At 39.7% G+C, this 20,386-nt stretch overlaps 1 protein-coding gene across 5 annotated transcripts in view; it reads right to left on the reverse strand.

Moving 5' to 3' along the window:
* Positions 1-20,386, reverse strand: part of LOC135093267 (GPI ethanolamine phosphate transferase 1-like) — a 293,072-nt gene that overhangs the window by 89,863 nt on the left and 182,823 nt on the right. For all 5 annotated transcript variants that reach the window (XM_063992366.1, XM_063992367.1, XM_063992369.1 and 2 more), the window contains exon 11: positions 18,553-18,603. In XM_063992366.1, coding sequence (XP_063848436.1) covers positions 18,553-18,603 — 51 coding nt within the window. The remainder of the gene's footprint in view (positions 1-18,552; positions 18,604-20,386) is intronic.

The following is a 20,386-nucleotide window of genomic DNA, read 5'->3' on the forward strand; positions in this document are numbered from 1 at the left end:
GGTCATGGTCTTCTATTACTAAGAAGATAAATGAGATGTGGTAATAACAGGACACAGAATGACCCAATGTCATCATTGCTGCAGGGCTGCATTTCTCATTGGTTAAATAACATTGAAATTCTTACAGTAAAATCCCTCTTGTCCGGCATCAATGGGACCGCCGACATGCCAGATACTTGACAGTTGCCAGATACTTGAATAGAAGTGAAATTATGTCCTTCTGATCTTTTCAAGCTGAACCACTCATATAACACTTTGTCCATCATTTCACCACGATGATACTGCAGTGTGTGATGATTTTCCACTGCCTTTGGGGTGTCGGTGGCTTTCATGTAATTCTGCAACTTTTTCCGTTTGGGATTTAATGTCATAAATAGTTGATGAGCCTACACCATATTCCGCCATTAGTTGCTGTCTGCTTTCACCTCTCTCTAATCATCGACAAATGTCTACCTTCTGCTTAAGTGTAAGCACAACACGCTTCCTCTTTTCTACAACTTTAGGCATGATGAAGGCGTCAGGCGATAAACAGTGCACACACGGGACTGAGTCACTGAGTAAACACTGTGCAGTGGGCCGTGGGTGGCGCGAAGCAGTGCGCTCTGGTGGTGAGGGGACAAAGTATGTCTCGCGCGGGAATTTTAATTGATTTTATGAGTACACATTGATTTTTTATTGATTTTAAGGCTCGGGGAAAAATGTGCCGGATACTTGAAGCTGCCGGATACTCGAATGCCGGATGAGAGGGATTTTACTGTACTTTAATTGCTAGGGTCAGTGCATAACTCCTTCCTTTGTGGTTCTCCAAGGGATCTCCCCTAAAATCTGTCACAAATAACACTCATGCAGATCTAGTCTATATATTTTCAGCAGTTTAGTCACTTAAGTCATTGACAACATCCTTACGGGACTGATAATTCATGAGGTGGTGAGCTTGGGCTCAGTGGTTGGCCACCTTTGCTTGCTGAAGCTGTGCTTACCCTAAAGCAGAAGGTTAAGCATCCTCTAGACCCGTCTTAACTTTTTGGTGTTGTAAGCACTATACTCTGTCTCACATAAACTGGTGAAGGGAAGCCCTCCCCATGGGAGGGTTGGGGCAGGACATATCCTGTCCTTCAAAATCTGAGATTGGCTGGTTGAAAGCAGGTGGCATGGTTTTAATTTGGATTCATTTTGATGACCAGGAAGGTATGGGTGAGGTGGTGATCTAATGCTAGTCCTCACCCAAACCATTTCTCTCTCTCTCTCTCTCTCTCTCTCTCTCTCTCTCACATTGTTTGAATGCAAAGTTTAGGTTGAGGCAACAAGAAAACATACCATCTATTACTCATCCATCATTCATATAGTTTCTCACCACAGCAAAATTTCCTTCACTCTTCCTATTCAGACATTTTTCCTGTCTTGCAGGAAGCACTGTGGCACACCTATCATCCCAAACCCTTCCCCTCTCCACTAATCCTTTAATTTTCACCTTCTTCCTCTCCCCTCCCCATCTTTCTTGCATCATTCACTTCCACCATCCAATCTTATAATTATTCTACATAATATTTACTCCATATTTATAAAGTTAGTGTCACACACACACACACACACACACACACACACACACACACACACACACACACATACACACACACACACACTTCCACCATCCAATCTTATAATTATTCTGGATAATATTTACTCCATATTTATAAAGTTAGTGTCACACACACACACACACACACAGACACCAGTGATTAAAATAATAAAAGAAAAAAGTAATCTTGTGAGAGGAACAGTACAGAGAAAGATGTGTGTGGTGGTATTTAGGATTAAGAAGAACCTACCCATGAAAATAGCTAGAGAGGAGGAAGAAGTGAAAAAGGGTTAAGGAAATTAGAGTGGAAGTGGTGGGATAAAGAGAGATGGTTGAACAAACTGAAGAGGTTTACAAGATTGGAAAGTAGAATGAAAATGGAACAAGACCAATGAAAGTCAGATTAATGTCACAAACAGCAGTGGAATATGCATTAAAAAGAACAGGAAAATTGGCAAAAGTAGAAGGAATGGAGAAAATATGAATAGGAAGAGACATGAATGAAGAAGAGGGAAGCAAACTGAAAGAGTTGAGAGTAGAGGCCCAGTCAAAAAATGAGGAGAAAACACAGGAATAAGCAAGAAGATTCATTTGGAAAGTTGTGGACATGAAAACGAGGAAATGGTGGCACAAAGATGCCATGGAAAATCACCAAGGGTAAGCTTAAAAACTATGTAGGTATACAAATATAGATTATTTGATGTTGAGCCTACTGGAACTTAAAGACTACCTAAAAAAAACAATAAACCAGACATGGTTTGTTTAATGGAAACCAAACTAAAAGAGGAAATAAAGCTGAGATTTGCAAAGGAAGGATACAGCACATGGAGGAGAGACAGAAAAGGAAAGGGAAGACGAGGAGTAATGATATTGGTAAAAGAGGATATTAATGTTGAGGAAGTGGAATATGGTGATGGAATGGCAGAAACTCTGAGTTGTGATTAAGATCAAAGGAAGTGAAAAAAGGAAAGTTATTGTAATGTACATACCACCAAAAACTAATGCATGGGAGACCAACTGATATAAAATTATGCAACTAGAAACAAGAAATAGCATAGAGGAAATGACAAGGAAAAGTAACAAAGTGCTTTTAGTAGGTGACTTCAACACTAAAGGAATTCAGTGGGAGGAGATGGAAATGAAAGAAAATGTTGGGTCATGGAGTGAAGAACTTATGCACACCAGGAAGAATACAGAGAGGCAAGGTATAATAAGGTATAATAAGAAGGGAAGAAGAAAGAAATTTTGAAAGTGACATAGTAAGAAAACGCAAGGAAGAGCCCAAACTATTCTACAGATATATAAATGGAAAAATGAAACCTAGGGATGACATAAACAAGTTAAAAAGAGAAGAAAGAACTTATGAGTGACCTAATAAATGAGAGCTTTCAATCTGTGTTTACAAAGGAAACCAATTTTGTGGCACCAAAAGTGGTATCACAGAATGAGGGAATACAGGAGATACAAGTAAAGAGACAAGAAATCAAGAAACTGGTGGAAGAGCTGGATGTTAGAAAAGCTATGGGACCAGATATTAAAAGAATGCAGAGAACAAATGGAGGAACCCATATGGGATATAACTGACAGCTTGTTGAAAGAAGTGAAAGTACCAAGGGAATGGAAAAGAGCTAACATTGTGCCAATATACAAAGGGGGAAATAAAATGGAACCATTAAATTACAGGCCAGTGTCACTAATAAGTATTATATGCAGTAATTGAATATAGTAATTGAAGATAGATAGTGCATTATTTAGATGAAAAAATGATTACAGAAAAGCAATTTGGATTCAGGAAAGGGAGATCCTATGTCACAAATCTACTGAGCCTTTATAAGAGAGTAACAGATGGAGTGCAAGACAGGGACGGATGGGTTGATATGATATACCTGGATCTCAAAAAAGCATTTGATAAAGTTCTCCACAAAAGTCATATGTGGAAGTTAGAAAATGAAGGAGGGCTAAAGGGAGCAACATTGAGATATATGTATGATTATTTACAGTGGAAGGAAATGAGAACAGTAATCAGAGACACTAATTCAAGTTGGCGCAAAGTGAAAAGTGGGGTACCGCAAGGATCTGAGTTGGCGCCTATTATGTTTCAAATATATGTAAATGATAAGACAGAGGATCTAAATAGTCATAAACCTATTTGATGATGATGCAAAAAATAATGAAAATAATAAAGGATGAAAATGACTGCAAGAAGTTACAAAAGAATATTGACAAGATACATACATGGGACCAGAGATGGAAACTAGAATTTAATACCAGAAAATGCTATGTCTTGGAAATAGGAAAAAGTAAAAAGAGACTTTCATGGAATCACAAAATGGGAGGAGAATTATAATGAAAATTAATGAAGAAAAACATTTGGGAGTAATGATCCAGGACACACTATCATCTGAAAAGCACACATACAGAATATTAGGCTCTATGTACAGCTTGTTAACAAACATCAGGGTGGTGTTTAACTATTTAGCTAAAGAAATGATGAAGAAAATTATAACAAGCATGATATGACCTAAATTGGAATATGCATTGGTAGTTTTGGCTCCACATAGAAAAAAAAAGATATATGGAAACTGGAAAGAATAAAGAGAATAGTGACACAGATGGTACCAGAATTGAAAGACTTAAGCTATGAAGAAACACTTGAAGAAATGGGATTACCAACACTACAAGAGAAAAGAGAAAGAGGAGACCTGATGACAATGTATAAATTAGTAAACAATATAGAAAGAATAAACAGAAATAAATTGGTACCACAGATGGATGAAGAGACATAGGAAGAAAATAAAGAAGAGTGGATGTTCGAGTGACATCAAGAAATACAGCTTCCCTTATAGAACTATTGAAATCTGGAATTATTTGAAGGAAGAAGTGGTTGTGGCAAACAGTGTACACATGTTTAAAGAGAAACTGGATAAATATGGTTATGGAGACAGGACAAAATGAGCTTTGGCTTGTGCCCTGTACAATACAACCAGGTAAATACACACACACACACACACACACACACACAAATGCACAGGGACCAGATGGAGTATCTAATTGGGTGCTGAAGGAATGCAGAGATCGACTTGCACACACGGTTTACAAACTCATTATAACTTCATTAAGTGAAGGAATGGTGCCCAAAGATTGGAAAAAAATTAGATATAGTCCCCATACATAAGAATGGAAGCAAAGAAGAACCATCTAATTATAGACTGGTGTCATTAATAATTATAGACTGGTGTCATTAATAAGTGTAATGGCAAAAATGTGCAAAGGAATAGTGAAGCAAAGCAAAGATGGAGTGAATATCTTGAAAAGAGAGAGATATAACAAACAGACAATGCAGATTTAGAAAAGGAAGGTTGTGTACAATGAATTTAATGCGTTTCTACTCCAGAGCCATAGATATAGTACAAGAGAGGGATGAGCAGAATGTTTCTTTGGACTTACAGAAAGCATTTGATAAAGTGCCCCAAAAGAGACTGCTGTGGAATTTAGAAATGTTTGGTGAGCTGAAAGGAGTGCTCCTACATTGGATCAGTGACATTCTGAGAGGAAGGGAAATAAGAACAGTGGTCAAAGATAGGAAGTCATCATGGAGAAAGGTAATTAGTGGTATCCCACAGGGGTGGGCACTAGCACAAGTTGTTTGCTGTCTATGTGAACAATATGATGGAAGGGGTGAATAGCTACACGAGTCTATTTGTTGATAATGCAACATTGATGAGAAAAGTGGAGAGGATGGAGGATTGTGAAGCCCTACAGGAAGATCTGAATGTGATTTGGGATTGAAGTGGCACTTGGCAAATGGAATTTAATGTAAAAAAATGTGGAGTGTTGAAGTTTGGGCATAGTTGTGCGAGGCCAGTCTTCAGTTATATATTGGGTAATGAGGAAATAAAAGTGAAGAGTGAAGAGAAAGACCTTGGAATTAGTCACTGATAAGCTGTCCCCAGAGGTACATGTAAGAACAGGGGAAACATATAACCTGGTGAGAAATGTAAGAGCAGCATTCAACTATCTGGATGAAGAGATGATTAGGAATTCAATTGTGACAATGATAAGACCTTGTTTGGAATATGCAGCAGTGATATGGTCTCCCAGCACTAAAAGGGACATAAAGAAATTAGAGAGAGAATACAACGAGCAGCGACAAAGTTGCCTCTGACCCTATCAGACTTATATGAAGAGAGACCATTGACAAGATAATAAAGGGAGAAAGGATATATCAAGCAGCAGAAGAGATGAGTGAAATTATGAATGAGAGTTTCAGGTCTGTGTTCAGTGTGGAAATGGCATTTACAAAACCACACAAGGAAGTGCAGCAGGAGGGGTTATGGGAAGTCTTGGTGCAAAAAACATGAAATTGGCAAATTGTTAGAGAAGTTGGATGTCAGGAAAACATTGGGGCCTGATGGAGTGTCAGGTTGGACATTACAGGAATGTAGAGGTGGAGCCAATTTGGGATGTGATTAACAGCTCACTTATAGAGGGAAGAGTACCAAGGGAGTGGAAGAGAGCAAATATAGTGCCAATACACAAAGGAGGAAGGACTGAGTCACTAAATTATAGACTGGTATCACTAACTAGTGTTGTGGGCAAGATCTGTGAAATAGTGATCAAGGAAAAGTGGGTGAAATATTTGGAAGAGAACGAAGTTATAACAAATAGCCAATTTGGTTTCAGAAAAGGAACGTCATGTGTGACAAATTTACTAAGTTTCTATGCAAGAGTAATAGATGAAGTACAAAACAGAGATGGGTGGATAGATGCAGTGTACTTGAACATCAAAAAAGCTTTTGATCAAGTTCCATATAAAAGACTATTCTGGAAGATGGAACATATAGGAGGACTGAAAGGGACAATGCTAAAATGGCTGAGAGACAACTTAAAAGATAGAGAAATGATAACTGTGATCAGGGACACCTGTTTAAGTTGGAGTAATGTAACAAGTGGAGTACCACAGGGGTCAGTGTCAGCACCCATTATGTTTCAAATATACATCAATGATATACAGGAGGGTTTGACCAGTTAAATTAATCTGTTTGCTGATGCAAAATTGTTAAGAGTAATAAAGAGCCATGTTGATTGTATGGAGTTGCAAAGTGATATTGACAAGATTTATGGGTGAAGCAAGAAGTGGAAAATGGAATTCAATGCTAAGAAATGCCATGTGATGGAATTGGGAAAGAGTAAAAGAAGACCTGCATGGGACTATAAAATGGAGGAGGAAATAATAAAGAGCAAGGAGGAGAAAGACCTAGGAGTGGTTTTTCAAGATATCCTTACCTCAGAATGGCACATAAATGAGATATTTGGTGCAACATACATGATATTAACTAATAGTAGGATGGCATTTCATTACATGATAAGACTATCATGAAAAAAATTATAGCCACTATGGTATGTCCCAAGCTGGAATATGCAGCAGTGGTGTGGTCTCCACATATGAAAAAAGATATAAAGAAGTTGGAAAGAATTCAGAGGGCAGCTACAAGGTTGTTACCAGAGCTGAAAGACCTAATGTACAAAGAGAGGTTGAAGGAAATGGGAGTACGAACTTTGCAAGTTAGAAGGGAAAGAGGAGATCTAAAAATGATGTATAAAATAGCTAACTGCATCAAGAACATAGACAAGCAGGACCTGGTGTAGCTGGAAAAAGATGAAGCTGAATGGACAAAAGGGCACTCAAAGATCAGGAAGTCAGTGTTTAAGGGACATCAAGAAGTACAGTTTTCCACATAGAACTGTGGATATCTGGAATGGTCTAATTGAAGAGGTTATTACAGCACCTAATGTGCAGAAATTTAAGGAAATGTTGGATAAATATAGATATGGAGACAGGACACAATGAGCCCTGCTCAAATCCTGTATTATACAACTAGGTAAATACACACAGAGAGAGAGAGAGAGAGAGAGAGAGAGAGAGAGAGAGAGAGAGAGAGAGAGAGAGAGAGAGAGAGAGAGAGAGAGAGAGAGAGAGAGAGAGAGAGCAGCCCCTCTCTCTCTCTCTCTCTCTCTCTCTCTCTCTCTCTCTGAGCAAGTTTTCACAGAAGAATCAGAATTTAAAGAACCAGAAGATAAGAATACAAAAAACAAATGTGGGAAATTAAACTAAGGAAAGAAAAATTTTATAAAATGATGGAGGAACCAGAAGAGAGAAAACCAATAGGCCCAGGTGGAGTACCAGGTTTTATTTTAAGAGTGTAGAAAACAGTTAATTGAATGGGTATCAACTGGAAGAGTGCCTAAGGAATGGAAGAGAGCAGACATAGTGCCAATTTATAAAAGTGGAAAGAAAGAAGAACCATTAAATAATAGACCAGCATAGTATGTAGGATATGTGAAAAAGTGATAAAGAAGCAGTGGACAAAATTTCTAGAAAAATATGATATAATATCAGAAACAGTATGGCTTTAGACAAAAGTGATCATGTGTAACAAATCTGATGAACTTCTATTTGAGTGACTTATATAATAAAGGAGGGGGATGGATGGGTAGGCTGTGTGTATTTAGATCTAAAAAAAAATTTTGACAAAGTTCCCCACAACAGGCTACTATGGAAGCTAGAAAATGTAGGATGATTAAGGGGAAAAATAATAAACTGGATAGAAAGTTACTTAAAGGGAAGAGAAATGAGAATGGCAGTAAAAGATGTAAAATCAAAATGGAGTACCACAAGGCTCATTGCTGGCACCAATACTTTTCCTGATCTACATAAATGATATGCCTGTAGGAGTAAAGAGTTACATGAGTTTGTTTGCAGATGATACAATATTACAAAGATATATAAGAAACAACAAAGACTGTGAAATTCTACAAGAGGACATGAATAAAATCTGGGACTGTAGTAAGAAACAGGAAATGGAATTTAATGTGAAAAAATGTCATGTAATGAAAATGGGAAAAAAGTGTGAGACCAAAATGGACATATAAAACAGGAAATGGAGAAATAAAAAAAGTACAAGGAGAAAGATCTAGGAGCGACAATACAGCACAGTCAACAGTCAGAAAAGCATTTAGAAATGATATTCAGAGATACATATAGAATGGTGAGAAATATTGGAACAGCATTCCACTACATCGATAAAGATATGATGAGAAGGATAATTACCACTATGATTAGACCAAAGATGGAATATGCTGATCAGTGTGGTCTCCCCACAAGAAGACATGTGAAAAAACTAGAAAGGATACAAAGGATGGCAGCAAAGATGATTCCAGAACTGGAAGAATTAACACATGAAGACAAGTTAAATGAAATGAAGATGCCAATATTGGAATGAAGAAGAGAAGGGTGAGATTTAATACTGATATATAAACTGTGGAATGGAGTGGAAGAAACTGATAATGAGAAACTACTGCTAAAAGAAGAAGGAAATTCACACAAGAACACAGTAAAAAACTAAGAAAATATTGTTTCCCACAGAAAAATATACAAGTTTGGAACAAACTAAATGAGGATGTAGTATCAGCAACAAGTGTGCACAGCTCCAAGGAAAAACTGGACAAGTGTACATGTGGAGACGAAACCACATGAGCATAGCTTGGGCCCTGTAAATTACAACTAGGTAAAATATACAACACACATGCACATGCATGCACATGCTTACACAGTGATGCAGTGGCTAGCACACCAGAGAGAGAGAGAGAGAGAGAGAGAGAGAGAGAGAGAGAGAGAGAGAGAGAGAGAGAGAGAGAGAGAGAGAGAGAGAGAGAGAGAGAGAGAGAGAGAGAGAGAGAGAGAGACAGCAGCCTATTCCCCTCCCCTCCCCTCTCTCTCTCTCTCTCTCTCTCTCTCTCTCTCTCTCTCTCTCTCTTACACACGCACACACACACATACCTAGACCAGGGCACAATGGCTAGCATGCCTGAGAGAGAGAGAGAGAGAGAGAGAGAGAGAGAGAGAGAGAGAGAGAGAGAGAGAGAGAGAGAGAGAGAGAGAGAGAGAGAGAGAGAGAGAGAGAGAGAGAGAGAGAGCAGCCTATTCCCCTCCCCTCACCCCTCTCTCTCTCTCTCTCTCTCTCTCTCTCTCTCTCTCTCTCTCTCTCTCTCTCTCTCTCTCTCTCTCTCACACACACACACACACACACACACACACACACACACACACACACACACACATACCTAGACCATGGCACAATGGTTAGCATGCTTGAGAGAGAGAGAGAGAGAGAGAGAGAGAGAGAGAGAGAGAGAGAGAGAGAGAGAGAGAGAGAGAGAGAGAGAGAGAGAGAGAGAGAGAGAGAGAGAGAGAGAGAGAGAGAGAGAGAGAGAGAGAGAGAGAGAGAGAGAGAGAGAGAGAGAGAGAGAGAGAGAGAGAGAGAGAGAGAGAGAGAGAGAGAGAGAGAGAGAGAGAGAGAGAGAGAGAGAGAGAGAGAGAGAGAGAGAGAGAGAGAGAGAGAGAGAGAGAGAGAGAGAGAGAGAGAGAGAGAGAGAGAGAGAGAGAGAGAGAGAGAGAGAAAGCAACTTTTCTCTCTCTCTCTCTCTCTCTCTCTCTCTCTCTCTCTCTCTCTCTCTCTCTCTCACACACACACACCTCCAGACCTCCACTTTTTTCCACAAATCTATTTGTTTATTACAATTATCATAAAGAAATACAATTTGGGGGATCTAGTCATACCTCAAATTTCCCTATATGTATTTATGGATACATTTTAAAATGATCAGTTAATGAATGTTCCATTATGTGCATAATTTTATCCTGCATATCTTGATATATAGTAGGTGATGATTATGTTGAGTTAAAACTTATATTCAATAGTGACACAAAATTTTTGTGTGTGTGGACAGGCTGGATATGGGACAGGGTGCTGTTTTCACTGGGCCATAGTGAAGAGGTTAAGCAGTGCCAGTAAGAATCTTGGTTGGGCTGTCTCAGGTGATGGCTGTAGTGAGGCTGCCTCTGGTGTTGGCTGTAGTGAACTTGTCTCAGGTGCTGATTGTTGTTGGGGCTGTCTCAGGTGCTAGTTGTTGTTGGGGCTGTCTCAGGTGGTGGCTGTGGTGGGGCTGTTTCTGGTGGTGGCTGTGGCGGAGCTGTCTCAAGTGCTGGCTGTGGTGGGACTGTCTCAGGTTGTGGCTGTGGTGGGGTTGTCTCTGGTGCTGGTTGTGGTGGTTCTGTTTCAGGTACCGGCTGTTGTGGGGCTGTCTCTAGTGCTGGCTGTGGTGGGGCTGTCTCAAGTACTGGCTGTGATGGGTCTGTCTCAGGTGCTGGCTGTGGTGGGGACTGTCTCTGGTGCTGGCTGTGGAGATCTGTCTTAGGTGTTGACCTCAGTCCTATCATCATTTCTTCATCATCAGACATTTCCTCTATTGCCTTCAATTCTTCTTTTTTTGTCTGTGGCCTCTCTCATCTGGTCATGCAATTGCTTATATTACAGCAACTTTTCATTGGCTATTATCTCCTGATCCAGTGGTTGAATAAGTGATGTTGTGTTTGTAGGTGAGTATTCAACTTGAACAAATGGGTGAAAGCCAGCCAGATACTGCACATGCCCCGGTGTGTTGTCCATGAACAAGAAAAGTTTCCCTTCCAAATTCATCTCATCACATTTGCATTTGGTACAAAATGTTTATCAAACCATTCAGCAGACAGTGTCATGTTCATGTAACTCTTAGAGTTAGAGGCCCAGTAAATGTCACCCAGCTTGTTCATATCTGCCCCTTTATAAGTTCTGACTTTCTTGAATTTGTAGACAACATGAGTGCCAGTTGCAGTGCAGGTGAGTAAAATGCTCAGTCTGTCCTTTGCAGTTTTAATAGCTGGTGCCTGTTTCTCACTTGTGTCAATAAAAGTTTATTTCAGAGAACTCTTCCAACAGAGGCCAGTTTCATCACAGTTGTAGACTTGATCCAAGGTGTATCCTCCCTGCTTGATAAACTCCAGGCAATGGCAGAAAAGGAATATGTAGCAGCAGTGTTGGCTGAGGAACTCTCTCCCTGATATTTGACATACTTTACACTGAATCTTTTCTTAAAACTGGCAAACAAGCTGACTGAAGCAACAAATGGTTGAGCATCTTTAATGTTTTTTCTTTTGTAGATGGCATTACAGATGAATACATCTTGATATCTTACCTGCACCCCACAGATACTGGCTTCATTCTTACACTTCATCCAGTACACTGCTCTAGGTGAAATTCCATCACTGCTGTGAGGCAACTAGTGGATGAATAGCTTGTCAATAGTTGCTTTGATGCATTCACATTGCCAATGAATACTTTTAGGCTTGCCTTTATTTCATCTTTCCGTCTTTTAAAAGTTTCTCAATGTACTTTCTGGTCATCCTGTTTGTTTCATTATTTCACTGTTCTTATAGCCCTATAAATAATTTTGTTTCCCATGGAATAATGGTTCACTTTTTTTACCCACACAATTGGCACTTTTCACAGGCACTTTATTCTTCATTCAGTCCATCTATCTACCACTTCAGCATTCTAGCAAAGACCTGAACATTCTACTAGGATAAATTTATTACAATCCATCCCTGGCATACAAACTATATTTACTATAGAAGCAGTCCCTGCTGTTAGTAAAGATCCATTCATTACTTTTCCAATAAGTAACAAGCCTATGACTTATTGAAATAGCCCAGCTCTGACTCCTCTCTTCAGTAAAACACCACATAATACAGGGTCCTTTCTTCATCCCTTGCCTTATTTAACACTTCTTTAAAGCTCCCAAGGAACTTACCAAAGGTACTCCTAGCCATGTTTAGAAAAATTATGGGTTTGGCATTACATATAATTTTCCAACCCTGTGTTCAGCCTATTTGAAACCTTGCTAATCCCTGTGCCTACCAAACATACCCTTGTTCTACACTTCCTATTTCTGTCACAAAACCCAATGAATGCCTTGCCTAACTGTCACCGAACAAAACTTTTCTACCTGAAGGTAAGGTATTTGTGCTCCCCTTTCCATCCTCTCCTTGTATCTCCCTGTCATACTCTCCACCTCCTCCATCACTCCTTCCAACCCACTCAAGAGATTACTCATCTTCATGTGGCACCACTGAGCAAGGCAAGGTGCCTTAGAGAGCTTCATCCCCTTTGTTCGTCTGAACACCACTATCCACTCATCCTCTTCAGTCATCTTATAAGCTAAGGCAATGGCTTGGTAAAGGACAGTCACCCTATTGCACTGTTTGTCCTCCACCTCTGAGATCCTTCCATGGAACTCAGTCTCCAACTCTGAGATCCTTACAGTGAATGACTTGGGTAAACGAGAGGAACTAGTATAACCAGTAGCCTCAGCAACACAGAATACCATTTTCACACTTTAAGTTAGGCCACTGACTCACAAATCACACACTGTACCACAGGACATGTATACTAAAGTCTGAGTAAATAAAAAATTGTTTTCATCACCAATTATAATTACCGAACAGAGGGCAATTTCTGATACAAGTCTGATAAAAACAGTGATTTGTTCATTAGCATTATAATCAGTTTAAGACATTTAATGAATATGAAAATAGTGCTCAAATGTAATAACAATAATAATAATAATAATAATAATAATTGTGGAAATTTTCACTTGTATCACACACATCAGTGCATTATTGGTTTGTGTTGTAAATTTTAAAGTCATATCAAGGGATAAATAAAATGGAAATACTGTAGAGTGAATGGATTATGAAATGCTTTTGTTATTTTGATGTGACAAAGTGGGGAGCAAAGCTCATGCCTTGGTCCAAATGCAGCCCCAGCAGTTGTCACACAGCCGCCATCAGACTAACAGTCCTATTAAGACACATTCTCATCACCCTACCAGTTTCCTTTAGTTAAGGGGAATGGTAGGCAAAAAAAAAAAAAAAAAAAAAAAGGATTTTTTTACCCAAACCTCAAAATTGAGTTTTTAACAGCATAGTCACTTTTAAGCTGTCTGCTGTTTCCTGTGAAAACTGATTGCATCATCCTTTATATGTTTAAATCACCTTTGTTTACAGTTATTTAAAGGGATTTAAATGTCCCACTGCACATCAGGCCATGTGTCTTTTAGGAACTCATGAGTTTGAAGCATTTTCAAACTTTTATTTTTAAAACCATATTTATGAATGTATATATGGCAACAATGCTATTGAGTCGGAGGGGCAGCTTTGAGCCACCATGCCATGACAGGTCCAATCATCTAGCACCTCACCCCATTTTTTTTTTCCCTCACTCACAAGTTTGGAAGCAATCGGTCATCATTCAGGGGGCAAGGCTTGCATGGTTAGAGGTGGTAAAGAGAGAAAACAGAGGAAGACTAATCACCAGCCTACGCACTCTTGTCACTAGCCCATGCACTATTATCACCACCCTGCCCAACCTCACACCTCACCTCTCCATCCCCTCAGCCTCTTCCCTCTACTTCTCAGGAACAACCACCACCATCACCACCACAACTTGTTGCTGAGTCCTACCTAGCAACAAAGCTGGATATATGAATCCAGCTATTCCAGAAAAAAAATTCCACTCTTCCCAGCTTGAAGGCCTCATATCTAAGATATGCTACAAATGTTTCAGGGAGAAGGAAACTGAGGCAAAAAAACAACAGTGTTGATGGCACTATCACCATCACTTGTGTCATGTCCTTTGATACTCTCATCTGCTAGTGAGTAATATCCTGTCAAACAGGAGGGGACTAGGTATCAATTAGACCTGAACATGATAATAAACACCCTGTCTAAAAGAGCTCCAGAGCTTACCAGAGAAAGGGATGAATGACTGTGAATACTGGTTAACTCTTACATTAGAGAGGTGGACAGAATCCTATTCTGTCCAGAAGAAAGTCTTGTGCAGTGAGGCCACACCAGAAAGGGAGGCATGCAGTTAGCAAAATCAGAAGAGCAGTTAGCATTGAAATAGTGGTAGAAGATAGCAAGAGATGCAACATTGCGGTGATGAGAAAGAGGCTGAAGACAATCAGTTAGAAGAGAAGTTGATGAGACGAAACGCTTTTGATTCCACCCTGTCTAAAAGAGTGATATGAGTGAAATCCCCCCCAGACATGTGAAGCATACTTCATACATGGACGGATAAGGCCCTTGTACAGAGTTAGCAGCTGGGTGGGTGAGAAAAACTGATGAGATGTCTCAGAATGCCTAACTTCATAGAAGCTGTTTTAGCTTGAGATGAGATGTGGAATTTCCAGTTTAGATTAAAAGGAAAGGACAGACTGAGGATGTTTGGCATAAAAGAGAGAGACAGTTAAGTGTCACTGTAGAAGAGGGGATAGTTGTCTGGAAGGTTGTGTCAAGTTGACAGATGGAGGAATTGAGTTTTTGAGGCATTGAACAATACCAATACCAAGTTTGCTCTGCCCCAGTCAGAAATTTTAGAGAGAACAGAAGTCAGGCATTCTGTGGCTTCCCTGTGTGAACTGTTTACTTTCTGAAGGGTTGGATGTCTGTGAAAAGACATAGAAAAGTGCAGGTTGATATCATCAGTGTAGGAGTGGATAGGACAAGAAGTTTGGTTTAGAAGATCATTGATGAATAATAGGAAGAGAGTGGGTGACAGGACAGAAACCTAAGGAACACCACTGTTAATAGATTTAGGAAAAGAACAGTGACTGTCTACCACAGCAGCAATAGAATGGTCAGAAATGAAACCTGAGATGAAGTTACAGAGAGAAGGATAGAAACCATCGGAGGGTAGTTAGTAAATCAAAGCTTTGTGCTAGACTCTATCAAAAGCTTTTTGATATGTCCAAGGCAACAGCAAAGGTTTCACCAAAATCTCTAAAAGAGGATGACCAAGACTCGGTAAGGAAAGCCAGAAGATCACCAGTTGAGCAGCCTTGACGGAACACATACTGGCGATCACGTAGAAGGTTGTGAAGTGATAGATGTTTAAGAATCTTCCTGTTGAGGATAGATTCAAAAACTTTAGATAGGCAGGAAATTAAAGCAATAGGATGGTAGTTTGAGGGATTAGAATGGTCACCCTTTTTTAGGAACAGGCTAAATGTAGCAAACTTCCAGCAAGAAGGAAAGGTAGATGTTGACAGACAGAGCTGAAAGAGTTTGACTAGGCAAGGTGGAAGCACAGAGGCACAGTTTCGGAGAACGATAGGAGGAACACCATCAGGTTCATAAGCCTTCCAAGGGTTTAGGCCAGCGAGGGCATGGAAAACATCATTACGAAAAACTCTAATAGGTAGCATGAAGTAGTCAGAGGTGGAGGAGGACACTATCACCTCTGTTATGCACTCAGCACACAAAGATGGGTCTCTGACACAGAAGCAGTAGTCATTGCAAGGAAAATCAGCAAAATATTTCCCTAGGTCCTCCCAACTAACAGAGGCAAAACACCAGAGGCACCTTTGTTTAGGGTGATCCCGAGTAGGGATTGGAGCGATAGGACAAGATACAGATATGAGATTGTGGTTGGAGGAGCCCAAAAGAGATGAGAGGGTGACAGCATAAGCAGGATTAGAGGTCAGGAAAAGGTCAAGAATGTTGGGCATATCTCCAAGACGGTCAGGAATGAGTAGGATGCTGCACCAATTGCTCTAGGTCATGGAGGATAGCAAAGTTGAAGGCTAGTTCACCAGGATGGTCAGTGAAGGGAGAGGAAAGTCAAAGCTGGTGGTGAACACTGAAGTCTCCAAGAATGGAGATCTCTGCAAAAGGGAAGAAAATCAGAATGTGCTCCACTTTGGAAGTCAAAGAATTTCTTATAGTCAAAGGAGTTAGGTGAGAGATATACAGCATAGATAAATTTAGTTTGAGAGCAACTCTGTAGTCATAGCCAGATGGTGGAAAACTCGGAAGATTCAAGAGTGTTGGCACGAGAGCAGGTTAAATCGTTGCACACATAAATGCAACATTCAGCTTTGGAAAAAAAATGAGGATTGAAAAAGTAGGAGAGAACAGAAAAGGGGATACTGTCAGTTGCCTCAGACACCTGAGTTTCAGTGAGGAAAAGAAGATGAGGTTTAGAAGAGGAGAGGTGGTGTTCTACAGATTGAAAATTAGATCTTAGACCATGAATGTTGCAGAAGTTAATGAAGAGAAAGTTGAGAGGGTTGTCAAGACACTCAGGGTCATCATCAGAAGGGTAGTCTGACCTGGGGACATTTGTGGTTCCCTCTCCAGATATGGACTCCAAGGCTGGTGTAGGAGTCTCCATGATGATTTTAAAATCTTTGAGTGAAGGGTGTGTGTGTTATTAGATGCTTGTAGTTTTGTGTGGATGAAGAGAGTTGTCTTTAGAGGGCAGGCTGTGACTGCCCCCTTGTGTTGTGAGACACAAAGGGAAATGTTCAGTGAAGTCACAACTGGGTTTAATGATAAGTTCACAGTACCCCCTGATCCAGTGCTTTAGACCTTATTGGGAGTAATTATCGTTTCGACAGGTGCCTACTGCCTCCTCCTCTTGATAAGTGTATCTCAATAAAAGATTGGGGATTTGATGTTTTGCAAAATCATGTGTATTGGTAAAAAATTTATGTCACTTCTAAGAGTAACAAGCATCCACTCCCCTTAAATTTGCTAAGTTAAGAACTTAGATGCTCGGAACACTAGCAACCACACTCATCCTTTGTGCGTCTGCATAACTCCCAGCTACATGGTCTACAGCTAGGTTACCACCTATTTATAATTATATTTTGTGATGCTTTTTGTGATTAAGTGTTAGCCAGGAGGCAATAGGATGAGTGAAACAGTCAAATAGTTCCCACAATAATGATACAGTAACGATGTAATTTCATTTTATTTTTTCCCATTCTTCCTCCACCTTTCATTTCCTGTCAGTCTAATCATTAATGTTTACAGTCACTCTGCATTCATTAAAAATAAAGCCAATATAATTGACACTGGAATCAATTTTGTTTTTTAATCCTCACCTAAGGGTCCAGGGAGACTTTTATTACTACAGTAAAATCCCTCTCATCCGACAGCTTCAAGTGTCCGTCACATTTTTCCCCGAGCCTTAAAATCAATAAAAAATCAATGCGTACTCATAAAATTGATTAAAATTCCCGCGCGAGGCATACTTTGTCCCCTTGTCACCAGAGCGCACTGCTTCGTGCCACCCGCGGCCCACTCCACTGTGTTTACTCAGTGACTCAGTCCCGCATGTGCACTGTTTATTGCCTGATGCCTTCATCATGCCTAAAGTTGTAGAAAAGAGGAAGCGTGTTGTGCTTACACTTAAGCAGCTGATCAGATCAGCTGCTGATTAAGATCAGCTGATCTTTGTTATGGTAAGATGTGTGAGTGTAGGGTGGTGATTGTGGACATAATTTCACTTCTATTCAAGTATCCGGCAATATTCAAGTATCCGGCATGTCGGCAGTTCCGTTGATGCCGGATAAGAGGGATTTTACTGTACTAAACTGGCAGCTAGATATTGTTGCATGAATTTCAGTACTTTCTAAGAATAATACATGTGATCCAGAGTGATAACTATAAAAGTATGGATATTGTACAGTTAATGTACATACAGAATCAAGAAAAAAAGAAGTGACAATAATAGCTTCCCTCCTAGTGCTAACAAGCTGTAAACAGAGTAGAGTCCACGAAGCAGCCTCATAATTTTTGTGAGAGAACGTGATAAGGTTCACGAGCAGCCTGATGATTTTTGTGGAGTCCCTGCATACATCACTTACCTTCCTAACTTCCTAGCTGCTAATTCAGCTTGCAATATGCCAGAGCCTTGCTTCTGACAGGCTGCCTAACAAAACAATATTTCCAGTGGAGCAAAGTTATTATTCTTCATAAAGGCAAAGTTAAGATAGTGTTATATGTGAAAAATTGGTTCAGCTATGTTTGGCATGTTGGATCCTTTCTACATACATTGACACTGTGAATTTGAGTTATACATCCAAGTTCATTTGATTGTTCCTATCTTTGATCAAAAACCACTTCTGATTTGTTGAAAATCACACTTTTTTTTACTAGCATTGCACTGAATATTGTAGTGGGGGACACCACTACCACAAATTAAGAAATATAATAATAAAACCATGCAAACCTGAAGAATACTCACCAATAGATCCCAATACATCCCAGCATAAATGCCAATAAGCCAGCTACCTCTCTGTGAAGTAAAGAAAATATTAATTTATCTCTCTCTTTTGTGTCTGGATAACCATTATCCAGATTACCCTGTAATCTGGAAAGGGGACTACCTAATTTCTTTTGGATTATAATTCAGACATCTACCTGTAAGTTTATAGTATTCTTTTCCCCTTGTAAATCTAGATTCCCTTCCTTTAGCAAAAGTCTCTCATATCTTTCTTCCATCCAATTTGAAAATTTGTAATTTGTAATTGTGTCCTCTTTTCCTTATGTGCTTCAGTATTGGTGAATAAATTTTCTTAATCTTTCTTCATAAGATAATCTTTTTATCTGTGATACTATCTTACAAACTTATATTTTAAGTAAAAAGGGCTCTGGCTAAGGACAACAGAAAAAAAAAGAAGCTACAGAAAATCCCAAAAGAGGCAGGAGAAGATATACAAGGAGGCAGGGAGTTCAAGAATTTAACAATGAAATGGATGAAAGACTGGGAATACTGATTAATTCTTGCATTAGGAAGGTGAGTACAATTGGGAAGAGAAAAAGATAAAAGCCTTGTGCAGTGATACCACAGGATGGAAAGAGGCTTCTCTTATGTTAGAGAGGGCACTGGGCAAGGACAACAAAAAGTTTGAATAAAAAGGCCCACTGAGGTGCCAGACACTAAAGGAAGGTCAAAAGGATCATCCAGAATTGGAGGCTGTGTCTTCAAACATCCCTCTTGAAAGAATTTACTTCATAAGAAGGAAGAAATACAGAAGCAGGTATAGAGTTCCAAAGTTTACAAAAATAGTGACTATTGATTGAGAAAACAAGTTAACTCTTGCATTGGCAAGGTGGTCAGAATATGGGTGAGAGGAAGTAGGAAGTCTTGTATAGTGAGGCCACAGGAAGAGAGGAGGTATGCAGTTAGCAAGATCAGAAGAGCAGTTGGCATGAAAGTAGCATTAGATAACAGCAAGGGATGCAATATGGTGGCGATGAGAGAGAAGCCGAAGACAGTTAGATGAGAGGAAGATGAAATGCTTTTGATTCCATCCTGTTTAGAAGAGCACTGTGAAGCATACTTTGTTAATAGACGAATAAGGTCCCGTGTACAGAGTTGGTAGCTGAGGGGGTGAGAAAAATTGGTGGAGATGACACAAAACACCTAGAACATGCTTTAGCTGAGGATGAGATGTGAAGTTTCAGTTTAGATATATTGGTAAAGTACAGACTGATGAGATTCAGTGTAGAAGAGGGTGACAGCTGTGTCACTGAAGAGGGGATAACTGTCTGGAAGGCTGTGTTGATTTGATAGATGGAGAAATTGAGTTTTTGAGGCACTGAACAACACTAAATTTGCTCTGCCTTCATCAGAAAATTTAGAGAAATCAGAAATCAGGTGTTCTGTGGCTTCTGTGCATGAATTGTTTAACACCAGAAGGTTTGGATGCTAATGAAAAGATATGAAAAAGTGCAGGGTGGTATCATCAGCATAGGAATGGATGGGAAAAGAAGTAAGGGTAAGTAGATTATTGATGAATAACAGGAAAAGAGTGGGTGACAAGACAGAACACTAAGAACCACCACTGTTAATAGACTTAGAACAGTGACCAACTACACAGCAGCAACAAAACAGCCACAAAGGAAAAGCAATATAAAGTTACAGTGGGAAGGATGGAAACCATAAAAATGGTTTGGAGACCAAAGATTTGAGCTAGACACTATCAAATGCTTTTGATAGCAAAAGTTTCACCAAAATCCCTAAATGAGGATGACCAAGACTCAGTAAGGAAAGCTGGAAGATCACTAATACAATG

The sequence above is a fragment of the Scylla paramamosain genome, chromosome 42 (assembly GCF_035594125.1).
Source record: "Scylla paramamosain isolate STU-SP2022 chromosome 42, ASM3559412v1, whole genome shotgun sequence".
Lineage (NCBI taxonomy): Eukaryota > Metazoa > Arthropoda > Malacostraca > Decapoda > Portunidae > Scylla > Scylla paramamosain.